General features: G+C 41.9%; 1 protein-coding gene and 1 long non-coding RNA gene across 2 annotated transcripts in view; one reads left to right on the top strand and one right to left on the bottom strand.

Annotated features, from left to right (window-relative positions):
* Window positions 1-13,671, top strand: part of mtnr1bb (melatonin receptor 1Bb) — a 50,671-nt gene extending 37,000 nt beyond the window's left edge. The window contains exons 2-3 of the mRNA XM_042091753.1: window positions 5,495-5,613; window positions 12,419-13,671. Of these exons, the coding sequence (XP_041947687.1) occupies window positions 5,495-5,613; window positions 12,419-13,147 (848 nt within the window). The 3' untranslated portion in view covers window positions 13,148-13,671. The remainder of the gene's footprint in view (window positions 1-5,494; window positions 5,614-12,418) is intronic.
* Window positions 5,947-7,910, bottom strand: LOC121708835. The gene is made up of 3 exons (XR_006031775.1): window positions 7,587-7,910; window positions 7,298-7,495; window positions 5,947-7,112 (listed from the first exon to the last, which is right to left on the bottom strand). It is a non-coding gene; the product is annotated as an uncharacterized LOC121708835 (long non-coding RNA).
* Window positions 13,672-14,754: the final 1,083 nt, after the last annotated feature.

Raw genomic sequence — 14,754 nt, 5'->3', positions numbered from 1 at the left:
GAGGGCACAATTTAGTTAAACAAGAGCACAATTTAGTAAAACGAGCGCACAATGTAGTAAAACGAGCGCACATTCTCTCAACATGCAAAACATTTTGCGATGACCCCTCTAGGGCTCCGTAGATATGGGTATAGCACAGACTGTCCTGAAAAAAAAAAGAAGATGACCAAGATAGCTAGATTAACTAGCCTATCTGAACAACACGGCCACAGGATATAATTTAATGTAGGCCTAGTGCTGAAATGTAGCCAATACTATTTTGTTAGTTTCTTGCCCGCCAGGTATCCATGGTAATCACGTGACTGCAAAGTATGAATAGCAATGACACTCTGAATGGTGTCTGGCCCATTTCCAATCTGGTCCATGGTCAGTACAAGACATGTCCGGCGTTAAAGGTGTTGTCCTCGATGCTGGGAAAAGATTGTTGATTGATTTGAGAACAAAAGCAAAAAAAAATACAACTCTCCTTTTAGTGGTCCTAAGAGCACAATGTTGGAGCACAAGTGCCTCTGGTTGCTGATTGGCTGGAATAATGAGTCACACTTTTGTATAGTCCTTTTGGATAGTCTGCCCCCAGACTACAGTATCTACAGATGCTCAGATTATCAACAAACTAACTGTTGACAATCTGTTAACTTCATTTTATGGTTACGGTTAAGGCCAGGGGTTGGATTTGGTTAAGGTGATGTTCAGTAATTGTTCAACATCAATTTTACATACTGAACTTGAATCTTAACAGACGATCTGTTAAGTCTCTGTGGGCCAATTATCCAAGTAAAGTATTACAGAATAATGTATTGCCTAGTTTTCTTCCTATCCAGGACGGTGAGTGCTGGGTTTTCAGGAGCACATACTCTGGATAGGCAGTGGATGTGAGAAGAATTTTGCAAAAAAGGAAGTGCATTGGATTCTTATAAAGGACCATATTGCTAACTGCAAGTAAACTGTAGGCTGTGTTAGAGCTGGTCTCAGACAGAATCGTAATCCATAGCTGATTAAAGCAGAATCAGAGAGAAGGCAGGAGGCAATGAGAATTTACTTGGTTTATATCCCAACTACAGAGCCAGGATGGTGCATGTTTTTTATGAGCTGGACAGGCGGCTAGAGGAATCTGTGGAGATTTGTAAAAAATTGACAAAAAAGTACTTTGGATTCTAATCAAGGACCAAATCGTTAACCGCAAGTAAACTGCAGGATGTGTTTAAGATAGAAATGTAATCCAGAGCTGATTGAAAGAGATTGTGAAAGAAGGGAGAAGACAGGCAGAGTAGCAGCCTCCAAACTGATCAGAGGAGCAGCCTTGTTCTCGGAGATACCCCTATTGACTCCCCTATCAGCGTTCTCCTGGTAAAAGCACATCACTTTGACAGCTTAAGGTCTCACATTCCCATCAATATTCCTGTAGCTCCTCTGCTTTGATCCAACCTTGTAGATACTCAGGGTAGAAGCAATTAGCATGTACTGATGGCTGAAGGATTCACCTTCAGAAATGAGCTAAACTTCTTTTTTTTACTAACAATGCCTAACAGTCTCCTACAGAAGTATATGATTAAAAAAAATAATTATATAATTGATCTTGTGAGATAAAGTAATACATGTCATAGGTCTAAAGTTCATTCATTATAAGTTTGCGGAGTGGTTTTATCAACCAAAACTTTTCATCTACTCTGAAGTAAAGATTAATATCATAAAGTGTGCCAAAGAAAGTCTGACACTTTCAGTCTAACTGTCAGTCTAACGCTTTTGTCACACTTAACTTTACAGAGCCTTTGGTCCAGTAACTAAACTATTTAAGTAGGCTACAGTACAGTAAAGCAAACGCATCATGACATTAATGATTCACACATTGTTTTCAAACAATATTTGTTAAAATGGCAGGCAGTGCTGTTCTTCTTACTGTGCCTAATGTGTCAAAGTATGTCTTCATCATTTTGACAATTTAGAGTTACAGATAGACTTCAAGCCTCACAATGTGATCAATAAAATGATGATGCTTCGGGGCTGAGTACACCGGTTGCTATTACAGTTGAATCTTTACATTATTCTTGTATACTGTACATATTAAGATATACCATCAAGCCAGGGTGCAACATTTTTGGAATACATACATGCACAGGTATTTAATTTCACCCTGGGTGACAAGTAAACTTTTACACTTTGGGGTGCTTTCACACCAGGAGCAGTTTAGGCCCCATCCACACGGAGACACTTTGTGGGTTAAACGTACAGGTTTTGCATCGTCTTGGCCGATCGTACAAAGGAATCCTGTAAACGCATTGCCCGAAACCGCACTTTTTTGAAACCTGGTCCCAGGGTGGAAAAATCTGAAACCGTAGCCCTTGCGAGGTTCGTTTGGACGGCGAAACCGCATATTTGTGTATTGATGATGTCATCGCCACACCTCAGCTGCCCTGGACTTGACACTTATTGTATTGCCTAACAATACTAGTTTTTATACATGACATTACCTACGATTACACTCAGTAGGATAAATATCACAACCGGTGCTGCGCAGCGTCAATAGCTTATCATGACTTGGTGGACTGAACAGTGTTTTCCCTGTGTTTTCTTGATGCATTCTAGCTACTGTCAGTGACGCGAGAGAACTAGCCAGAAGTTATTAGAGAAGTGCGGTGTATGTTTAAATTAATTTGTGCATAGTGCCGGTGTCATTTATTTATTTTACATGTCTTACAACATAAATAAAGGCATTCATAGTCTAGTGAAGTCAGATATGAGCATACAAAGACGCTTAGAACTCATGTTAAGCCTATGGTAGATGCGCACTAAATGCGAATGCGCGATTTGATGCAGGCAAAAGTATCGACTGTTACTAACGGTACTAAAGGTATTACAGTATAGCAATATTATAAATGTGGCGACGGAATAGCCTAGAACTTGGGTAGGCCTAGCGTTTAGTAGCCTATGCACTTGCGGTGATAGCCAAAACTAATGTGAACCGCGGACTATCCTACAACCAAAAAAAGTAAAGAAAATGATTTGTACCTGCGTTAGCCAAATAAAGGACGGGACTGCACCCTTCACAAACCGTAAAAATGAAGTTTATTAGTTTTACAGTTGACTACAGTTGACACCATCAGTCCACACAAACAATTCTGGTTTCTTTGCACTAGCCATTTTCGTCATAGCTTATAGCTTTGGTCAATTTCTGTAACAGAAACAGTGCCACCTATAGGCCTGGGATATGAAGTAACGTGTTGAGTCGTGTTGAGATGGATCCGTTTGGACTCAAATATTCTTGATACGGTTCCAAGGAAGACGGAAGAAAAAAAAGATCGGTTTGGTACGTGTGGACTAGCCCTTAGTCAGAATGTGGAGCATTTCCCTTCACAGTTCAGTTTGTTTGGCTGTATGTGCACGTGCACAGCAATTGCACCCAGGTGTTTCAGAACAAAACAAATGGGCTTGTTTCGGTTGTGTCTGGAATGTCTCTAAAAATCAAAACATCAATCTGAACAATGTGAGAGTAGTTTAATCGAACATGGAGTTTTGTATAGAGGTTTTGTTCTGCTTTAGATTTTGCCATGTGAACACGAAATGAACCATATGGAACAAGCTCAAAAATGTTATTGATCCAGCCCTTGATTCGGAACTAAATAAGTATGATCAAACAGCCTTAGTGTTACACTCTGCCACATCTGCTGAACCTGGACTCTTGTGTTTTGGGTCCCTTTAATGTGTCCATTCTAGAGTGTGATTGTGACCCCTTTATGTGGCCAGGATGCCTAGATTTACTATTCTTGGCCACAATAAAGGTCTGGCTCCGTCCCAATCCACTACAAATTGTAGCTCCATAACTTATCCTCCCTCTCCCTCTCTTCCCTGGTGGAGTTTCCGCTCTGATCCCTTTTGTTAAGGTTATCCAACACTGTAAAAGATACTGAGCCAGACCGCTGCTGGTTTTCTAATACTTCTGGTGGACTGACACAGTAGTGAAGGACAAAAAGACACATTGAAAATGAAGATTATACAGTTTGGCAGAGGCAAGAGAGGTTGCAGCTGGGGAACAGTTGTTATTCAGAAACTTTGAAGGTGGGGTCCATGGTTCTGATCCAATCACACACAACCCCCCCCCCCCTTCAAGTTCAATGACTAGCCCCCCACTGTGAAGCTAGACAGGCAGCTAGAGGAATCTGAGAAGTAAAAAATTGACAAAAAAGTGCTTTGGATTCTTACAGTAGGACCCTATCCTTAACCACAAGTTAACTGTAGTAAACTGTCCTTTAGATGCCCTTTCTGTGTGTGTGTTAAAAATAAAAATGTGTTTGTGACGTACATGGTTCTCGTTCTGTATAGGGGAAGCAAACAAACATACCAACCAATCAACACAGGACCACTGTGGTAAGAAAAGGTGCAGTTTGATTGGCTGTTGAGCTCAAACATCAAACAGCCTCTTGCCGAAATCGTGCACTCTTATAACTTGTGTTTGTGTGTTAACACATCTCTATGTTCAAATAGGGACAAGACTGTTTGTGTTGTTTCTAACACATTGCTTTTGTAATACTGTATACACTCTTACAACAAATGTGTTGAAAATTACACAACTTGTGTTGTTTTTTAACACATCTCTATGTCCAGATAGGGACAACACATTAATTTTAAGAGTATGCATTCTACTTTGAAAGCCTAGTGCTGTTGATGGATCTGTGGTCAGTGGAGGGGTGAAAACACCAATGGGGAGATAATGAGTTTAGGCCATTAGTCCCGCTGGCCCAAGAAAGTAGAAAATCTGATTTAGCACGCTTCACGACCACAGTGTTTGTGTTTGCAACGGAGCAGATCAATACAGAGTCAAAGCTTGTTTCTGATTACAAACGTTGGAAAAGAAGAGCAATTTTGCCGTAATGAAATGGAATTGTGCATTTCTTTCTCTCTCTCTCTCTCTAAACCACTCATGGTACACACAAATAATGTTTGACTATATTTGTTCCCAATGGGGCTCTAAACTCTTTTGTATTTAATCACATGACAAATGCATTTTTATCCCGTTTTGGCTGACTGAGTCCCAGGCTCAGTCCAAGCACACAGACACTGATGAACTGCTACTACTACAATCATAATGAACAGACGCGCGTGTCCATAAGAGGGGCAGATATAATAACGGTACAAACAAATTGCTTGTTAGCTATCTTATTTGTAATATTAAATACATATTTGCAGATCACTGTAGCGAGTGGCTCATAGACATTACCTTACTTAGAGGTCAGAGACATGAAAAGCAGTCACATTTCACAGACCACTTCACCAGTCTCAATGACAATATAAAGAGTTTCCTTGTATACATTTTGCAAAAATATAGTTGCATATTATGCATAGTGACATTTAGAGTCATTACCAGTGTATTATTATGGATGGATAGTTTGTTATAAAAAAATATGGTCCTCTTTCTGTCTGGCCCTTTCTCCCTCTCTTTCTATCTTTCTCTCTCCTTTCTCTCTCTCCTCTCTCTCTCTCTAACTACACCCTTTCCCAGGTAACGTGTTTGTGGTGAGTCTGGCGTTTGCTGATCTGCTGGTGGCCTTCTACCCCTACCCATTGGTGCTGTATGCAATCTTCCACGATGGCTGGTCACTGGGGGACACGCAGTGCAAGGTCTGTTCCCTCATACTTTGGCGCATCATCAAATGCTTCATTTCTGGTAAAATCTGAGACTCTGCAGAATTCTCTGAAACAGTCAGAGTGACTGTGTGATGTACTGGTAAAGGATTAAGGAGGCTTGAATGTTGTTTTCTTTCAGCCGGTAACATACATCTCTGGAACTGCTTACATTTGGGCCCTCTAGGTCACCTAAGTAGCCTTGAAACACAATTTAGACCTGGAACTAGGTCTTGTGAAGCTGTAACTCAAAGTAGATCATTGTAAAATATGGATTTTTCACAAATTTATTTGTGTGGGAATACCAAGCATTTTGCTCAGTGTCCTTTTTGGAAAACTTTTAGGCACAGTAGCAGATTCATGTGAAATAATGCTTCTTTAATCCTATGACAGTCGCTGTCATATAATCTAGATACAAACAAGAAACTCCAGAGGGTTAGCTTTCATGAAGATTAGATATTCCTTCAGAGGAAAACTTGTTCGGGAACGTGCTTCACCTCATTGTTTGGGATAACATTTTGGGAATGGTGGTAGAAGTTTGCCCCGTATCTCGAAGTCCTAGGCTATAATGTGATGTTCATATGTGATAATAAACAATGCGAATCAATATTGAGTAAGGATTCACTTTAGGCTACACAAATAATGATCATTGGACATGCTGTATTAGGCTTTTAAGTGCGCAATATATAGGCTATCCAATTAAAATGACTGTAATTAGACATGGGACGTAAGAAACTTGTGGATAGCTGGGATTTTTGCTGCACCCAGTGTAAGCTTTTTTTTGCAGCTTGTTAAACCTACATTTGTAGGCAGACGAAATGAAGGCACCGCAAATGAATAATATCCCACAAAGCCGAGAAATGATCGAACTTGGTGAACGGTGCGCGGAACTGTCGCCTTGGATCGACAAAGCAGGGTGCTGACCTTGTGGGTTTGTGGACACACTACTGACCACCACCTCGATGGTCTCTGGGTCTTCAGGTGTCCTCTGTTGAAAACCCGACTGTCGCTGGCGTTGGGGGCAGTGGCGCTGTACATGTCCCGCCACTCCACAATCCAGGCATATGGGACGCCCCTCCTCACCCCAGCTGTAGCGAGGAAGAGCTCTGGCTGCCCTGTCCCCACCAGAAACCTGGTCCTGGCTTGGGTACTGATCGGGTTTGGGTGTTATCCAGGGTGGCTGCTGCCGTTGGTATTGGAGCTGGTCGGGGCGCAGTTCCTCTAGTAGCTGGGCTCCTAGGGCCTTGACCTGGTCTGCCAAGTCCTGTTGTAGCTCTAGTCTCCCTCCATTGGTCCATGGTCTTCTCTTCCCGCTTTAGCCGGTCGCTAGAGGATTCTGGGAGGGCAGAGTTGAACCGTATAGCATTAGTTTGCACAGTATCCGTGGACTCACCTAGCTCCTCCTCTAAAGCTTGTGCCTCAGCGGCAATCACTTTGAAGCTTTGTTGGGGATGTCTTCGCAGATGTCATTGTAGTTCCACTCTCACCGAACCCTTCTGCAAGGCCAAGACAAACTGGTCAAGCATTAAGTAGTCTTCTCCCCCTGCTGCTGCTGGTTCCACTTGATGCCATCTAGCGTGGCATTCCCGCAGGAACAAGAGAAATGCCCCTATGCCTTCATCAGGGGCCTGGCAGCATTTGAAAAAGGCAGCTCGAATCCGAGCATTGCTGGTTGACTCACCGTAGACTAATTCTAAAGCTTGTAAAATTTTGTTGCCATAGTTTCTTTGGGTTTGTTCGAGCAAGGCAATTTCTCGTCGCGCTTCTCCATCCAGGGCACTGAAGACAAAGTCGGCCTGTTGGGCATCAGACAATGGCTGGGCTCATAGCATGGCCTCTACTTGGTGCTGCCAGTTTCCAAACTGTTGCTGCGAGATGGCTGAGGAGAAGAGAGGCAGACAATCAGTGATCAGAGAGCTCAGAAGACCAAATTATGTATCCTACGTGCTCACACAGACAGTAATGCTCACATTCCTTATGTTTATGTTTAGAGAGTGTTGAACTGGGTTCGATCTTTAACTTCTGGCTACAGCTCGCTCGCAACCAGCACTGAAGGCAGAGAGAGGAAACCAGATGATCCGCAGACTGCAGGCACAGCCGAAGAGTAGAGAGGCAGGCACAGAGGCGACCAGAAGCACAACATCAACTCGGAATATAAACACACACGTACAGTACACACGCACACACAGGTGTTTTCACATTCATTTAGAAGGAGGATAGCGAGCGTTGTATCCGATCGACTCAGGATATATATATCCGGCGGTTCATTCATCTCCGGAACGGCCAGCCGGTGTAGGCTACTCTCCTCGGTTCTGCAGATGTGGGACCTGGGGCTATGAACAGTGCTTCCCTGCCGTGTGTTTTTTTTACACCCTCATATCACCAGTCTTAAATAGTCTGTTCAATTAGTCAGGGGAGGCAGGGCTTGAGACATTAATACAGCTCAGCTGGGAAGCAAGGGGTTGTCCACCCATAGGATAGGATAGGGCATTGTAGTGAGAGTCAGGATAATGGTACAATCAATCAATTAATTACCCAAAGTGCAGATCATAACCACACATGTGAATGGCATCAAGCATAAAATCCACAACCCACAAGGAATTGATAAACTAAGTGTCCTACCAAGCTCACAAACAGTATAGCATCATGTCACAGTCAAGCACAGCAAATCATGAAAACACACATTAAGAGCCCCTTAGGTCATTCACACCCCCGTACCAATAAACTACCCTGCTCCCAATGGCAAGGATGTCCTGACATTTCCTCATAAGTGGGTGCAGTGAAGGAGTCACCAAACAACAATTTGATACCCATGCAGAAACATGATAATGACCATGACAATGATGGCCCTCATAAGGTCTCATTCCAACATCCTGCCCACTGCCTAATATGAGTCTGACACCTCTGGTCTAGATGAACTGCAGTCATGGCTGAAATTGTCATTACCCTCCCACAAGGAAAGAAAAACTCAAATATCTTTCTTTGAACTGTTAAATGTAAACAGCATTCATCATTATTTATTCCATGTTACTGCAAACTAGACTTTGATTTTGACTCCTCATTCAACAGAATATTTTCAATATGGCATAGACAGAAATGATGGTACCCTTCACCTAACAGGATGTTGCACAATTTTTAGAGGCAATCACTTCCAATTAATGCTTTCTGATGAAAGGTAGTTTCACCCTCTTTGCAGTATTGCCCACTTTGTCCTCCATGGCAGCATGGCAAGTATGGCATTCTTTTCTTGATAATTTTTTTGTCTGTGAACATACGGTATATGTGACTTGTAAAGAAGTGCCAGCCTTGTCTCATAAGTCCAAAGGACATTTCTCTCACAATATTTTCTAAGCCTCAAATCACTAATATATATGATGTATCTGGTAAAAAAGGCAAGGGTCATAACTTAGTCTAGGGTACAATTGTTTAGGTTTGCAAATAATGATATCCAAGTGTTATAATCTTATATTAAGATAAAAAATCTAGTTAGTATTGTTTTTAGTATAAAGATACTACTTTGAGCTTTCTTGTAAGATTATTTGACTTAAAATAAGTCAAAATCTTCTTAAATTAAGACATAAAAACAAGTAAATGTATCTGCCAGTGGAGTAAGTAAATTTACCTTAAATTGTCTTCAATCTTAAATTAAGATAAAATGACTTACTCTACTGGCAGATACATTTACTTGTTTTTATGTCTTGATTTTGAAAAGATTTTGACTTATTTTGAGTCAAATGGTCCGTGTAACGCTTTGCAGTGCTATGTTCTATTTGCAGAATTCACATGAAAAAATCTAAAAATAGGCTTAAAAATCCATTATCCATTCTTTAGGACGGCACAGTAAATGGGTTATTGTTGCTTATTTTGATTTTCAATTGAGCACAGTTACGGTTTTCTGTTCAGAAGTTAAAAATTGAAATGATGCGTCAATTTTCTAATTTCCATTTTTTGCCCTTGTGGTTGGACTGAACCACGAGCACCGGGGAGAGAACACCTTCTAGCTGGGCCAGGCTAGATGGTGGAAGAGAGCGCCGCCTGAAGTTGTTTGTGATTTTGACTCATTACTTTAGAGATTAATAACTAAAACTTTTTGGGAGAAGGCACGTTAAACATAACTTTCAGCCTATGTTGAACATATCTACAGTAGCCTATATTTGAATACCATGGCCATGCCATGCCATAGCAAATAATTCCCCAAAGCAGAATGCTTTGCCATCGACGTCAGTCTTGGCTATACCGGGCTATACAGGCTACCCCAAGCACTGTTTGACATTGCTTATTTAACGCTTTACGCTAGACTAGGTTTCATTAAGCTAAACGAAGACACAACAGTGAGCCTAATTTATCCGTTTACCCATTTATTAATTTCAACAGCAAATAGCCTACACTGGCCTGTAGGCTACTAGGGTTCAAGACCATTGGTAATGCTCATGTCATAAGTGTCAGGACCTGGTCAGGACGCAGCAATGTCTCCCTCTGCATCTGAAGTTCTGATCTCGAGCTGACATTATCAATCGCTTGGCATCTTGATGCAAGCTGAACTGTGTTTGATAGCCCTCCATCTCTACATCCGCTGATAAAATGTGATCATCAACACCGCGCGCCAATATGTATCAAGTCACCGCCCCCCCCGCCTACGCGTGGTTCAGCCCAACAAAAACAGAAAAGAAAACTGTTTATTGTTTTCAGTAAAGCACCGACTTAAATGCATTGTTGCAATTGAATTGTATATACTGTAGTATGAAACATGTTAAATATACCAACATTTATCATGATGCAACCTATGGCAAGCGTTTCACACATCATCAATACACAACATCATGTAGCCAAGAACAAGTGGGCTATACAGTTAAAACAAGTAGTATAATAAAGCTAAATGTTGCAGCAAGGTATGCAGTAACTTGTCATTATTGTAGGGCTACCAACAAATCTGTCTGGGCCATTCTAGAATATCTACAGAAAATAAACAACTCTGTTTCATACCAAAGGCATGCATCTATAGGCCTACATGAGACAATTGCTTTGACTTTCTTTACTTTTAAGGAAGAAATTAAGCATTCTCTCAATAATCTGTAAGGATACCAACAAATTCAGTCATGACTGTATGTGGTCATCACTACTCATGGAATTCAATTCAGGGTTATTGTACATGGATTATCCTGTAAGACATTGAGTTTTTAAGGGGAACATACAAGAATCCATATTACCTCATGCATGCATATCATCATTAACTAAGCATTAGTTTCTCATGAGTTCATCATTTTTGTGCCCCCTCAGCTAAAGTGGTAAATACTGTAGGTCCTTCTTTAACACGGATGAAATACATGTTATTAAGTTAAGGCAACCCTAACTTTAGCCCTGAATTGAATTCCATGAATAATGAAGAACACATTTTGTTTGGCAGAAAAAGAAATAATCATGATCATGCTTAATAAATCATCATTTATATAATGATGTACCCACTATACCTAATGCTTTAGTTGATTTGTTGTTCATGCATGAGGTCACACATGATAGACTATGATCTTGTGTAAATTCCTGATGATTCATGAGATACAAGGAATGATGCATGAATCATGAATTAATTCAGGCATAAATTCATGATAATTAATGTACCCTTACCGTAAAGTGTTACCAATAATAATAATAATAATAATAATAATAATAATAATAATAATAATAATGACAATATAAAAATTCAAAGGCACTTTGGATAAATTATAAATGTTTGAGTCTGAAGTCTTCTACAAAGAAATAGGACGAATAAAGTATCAGCATATTAATTACAGCAAAATCAAGAGAGAACTAAACAAGTGCATGCATACGCATATTGCAGTGCCCTTTCCCGTCTGATTCGATCCAATTGTACACCAGGTTGATTTAACCATGCTTGTCCTTGCTTTTTACACTGCAGGTAGATCAAACCCTGGCTGTCCATTCTCATAGCACTGTATCTAAATCTATGTCATGGTGTCCTTTCTAAAAGAAAAGTAAAACTTTCCCTGCCCGTCCTTGACTGTCAGTGTTAATAGTAGATCAGTCCAAATTAATCCAGACTGTCCTTTCTACTGTAATAGTACACCTGCCCAAATGAACACAGACTGTCTTTTATAGTCACACTTCAGGTATATCTGACCTGAGCTATCCTTTCCAATAGTACACTAGGTCGCTCTAACCTTGACAACATTTAATGTTTTATTTCCATGCAATAAATGCATGCATGTTGGTGGTGATTGTTTTGGTACAGTAAGATGGTAGCTCAGTTCAGTGAAAAAGCAGAGAGAGGAGATTGACAAAGCACATCAACTAGTGCATACAGCACAGCACAGCCGTGTGGTTCCTCTTTGGTGGTGGGCCAGCAGATGTTGAGTAATCTATTAGCAGAATGAAGGGAGGTGTTCCTAAAACACCTGTTGTGACAGCTAGCACTAACCCAACCTATCCTGGCCTGTCTTCTCTTGTCCTCTTCTCTACTGTCTTGTTCTCTCCTGACTAACCTCTCCTCTCCTTTCCTTACCTGAGCTGTCCTTACTTGTGCCGTCTTCACCTGTCCTGTCCATACCCGTCCTGTCCTCTCCTGTCCTAACTGTCCTCTCCGTTCATGTCCTCTCTTCTCCTGTTCTTACCTGTGCTGTATTCACCTGTCCTGTCCATATCTGTCCTGTTTTTACCTGTCCTGTGCTGTCCATACCTGTCCTGTCCTGTGCTGTCCTTACCTGTCCTGTCCTGACTGTCCTGTCCTGTTTTACTCATTCTGACTATATATTCTCTCCTGACGTTCCTGTCCTTACCTGTCTCTCAGGTGAGTGGCTTCCTGATGGGCCTGAGTGTGATTGGCTCCATCTTCAACATCACGGCGATCGCCATCAACCGCTACTGCTACATCTGCCACAGCTTCGCCTATGGGCGCCTCTACAGCTACCGCAACACGCTCCTGCTGGTGGGTCTGGTGTGGACACTGACCGTGCTGGCCATCCTGCCCAACCTGTTCGTGGGCTCGCTGCAGTACGACCCGCGCGTCTACTCTTGCACCTTTGCGCAGACGGCCAGCGCCTCGTACACCATCGCCGTGGTGGTGGTACACTTCCTGGTGCCCATTGCCGTGGTGACCTACTGCTACCTGCGCATCTGGATCCTGGTCATTCAGGTGCGTCGGAAGGTGAAGAGCAACGAGCGTCCGCGCCTGCGCCCGAGTGACCTGCGCAACTTCGTCACCATGTTCGTGGTGTTCGTGCTCTTCGCCATCTGCTGGGCGCCACTCAACCTGATCGGGCTCGCCGTGGCCATCGACCCGCACCGCATTGCACCACACATCCCCGAGTGGCTCTTCGTGGTCAGCTACTTCATGGCCTACTTCAATAGCTGCCTCAACGCCATCATCTACGGCCTGCTCAACCGCAACTTCCGCAGGGAGTACATGCGCATCGTCACATCCATGTGGATACCACGCCTCTTCGTCACAGAGACCTCGCGGGCAGCTACGGATGGGATGAGGAGCAAGCCCTCGCCTGCCATCAACAACAACGAATGAATCATGGGAAATGTAGTGTTTTTCTGAAACTTGGAAAAAGAAATCAGGAAATAATGACCTGACAAAAATACTGTTACATTTGTGAATATTGCCCCAGACTCCAATGACTTGGTGCCTGTTTGATTTATCCAGCACTCATGAAGTATCTCTTTTCATGTTCTCCGATTTTATGGTACTGTACATATGTTAGAGTTTGCGTTTACGGGAAACAACCTCACACAGTTTAGATGCTGCTGACATCCGACTTGTTATTATGTAGATATCTTAGTAATCTTGACATGGAAAAGGATAACGACAGTTAACGGTTAATAGACAGATATATTATTGATATAAATTCTTTCAAATGCATATGCACTGCCTTAAGTCCAGTCTTGTATATCAACCATCTCTTGTGTCTACTGTACTTGTTATACCTGACCCATGTGAAAAAGTGCCAAACCCACTACTCTTGACACCAAATCTCTTAAACTTGTGTGTGTCTGTGTCTGTGTGTGTGTGTGTGTGTGTGTGTGTGTGTGTGTGTGTGTGTGTGTGTGTGTGTGTTGTGTATTGTGTATTTGTCAATGGGGACAACCCAGACCAACTTACTGTATTTTTGTAGGGCAATATTTGCTTTTCCCCTTTTTAGGCACCAGTAAATGATGCTGAATTTCATCAAATTTGCCCACGCACACTAGTGTGCTACCGTTAGCTGGTTAAATTTGCATTCATTAGACTAACAGATGCTGAGAAGAGGCATAGCTGCCAAGAGACCTGAAACCAAACTCATTTGATAAAAAAAACAATCTTCAGATGTCTCAGAGACTCGGAAGTTCAGATGATTTTTTTTCCCTATCATGATGTGGAGTCTAACATAATGCCCTGTCAAAGTTTGATTTTCAAGAGAAACACTCTAATTTTAAAAATGTTACTTGCACAAGTCCATTATTTGACAGAGAAATATAGTATTAGTATAAGTATATATACTTTTTTGATCCCGTGAGGGAAATTTGGTCTCTGCATTTAACCCAATCTGTGAATTAGTGAAACACACTCAGCACACAGTGAGGTGAAGCACACACTAATCCCGGCGCAGTGAGCTGCCTGCTACAACGGCGGCGCTCGGGGAGCAGTGAGGGGTTAGGTGCCTTGCTCAAGGGCACTTCAGCCGCGGCCCACTGGTCGGGGCTCGAACCGGTCCAGTCCAGAGTCCAGAGTGCTAACCAGTGGGCCACGGCTGCCCTAATGAGGCCATGGTCACACCGTACTTTAAATGAATAATTACATTTGAATAATTTTAATTAATAATTTTCTAGAGGCAATGCATTGTTTGTAGTGCATCTTATCTGTGTTCATTAGGTGAAATTCATAATGAGTTGGGTTATTTCCAGGACATCTGGCTTTACTCTTTGTTTAGATGAGAGACATTTACGACAAGGTCATCTCTTACATTTTAATTAGTTGATCAAATTAGCTTCTCAAAAATGAGCATCCTGTCCCCACAAAAAAGTGAGACTGGAGTCTGTCCTTCATGTTCACATTTTCCACTCCCAATTATTTTTATTTGTTGCCTCAGTCTTGCTCACATATTTGCACTTTGTGAAAGGCACAATGCCTCAAACAGAAAG

This window comes from Alosa sapidissima, chromosome 5, assembly GCF_018492685.1.
Source record: "Alosa sapidissima isolate fAloSap1 chromosome 5, fAloSap1.pri, whole genome shotgun sequence".
Lineage (NCBI taxonomy): Eukaryota > Metazoa > Chordata > Actinopteri > Clupeiformes > Clupeidae > Alosa > Alosa sapidissima.
This window is presented reverse-complemented; position numbering and strand designations above follow the sequence as displayed.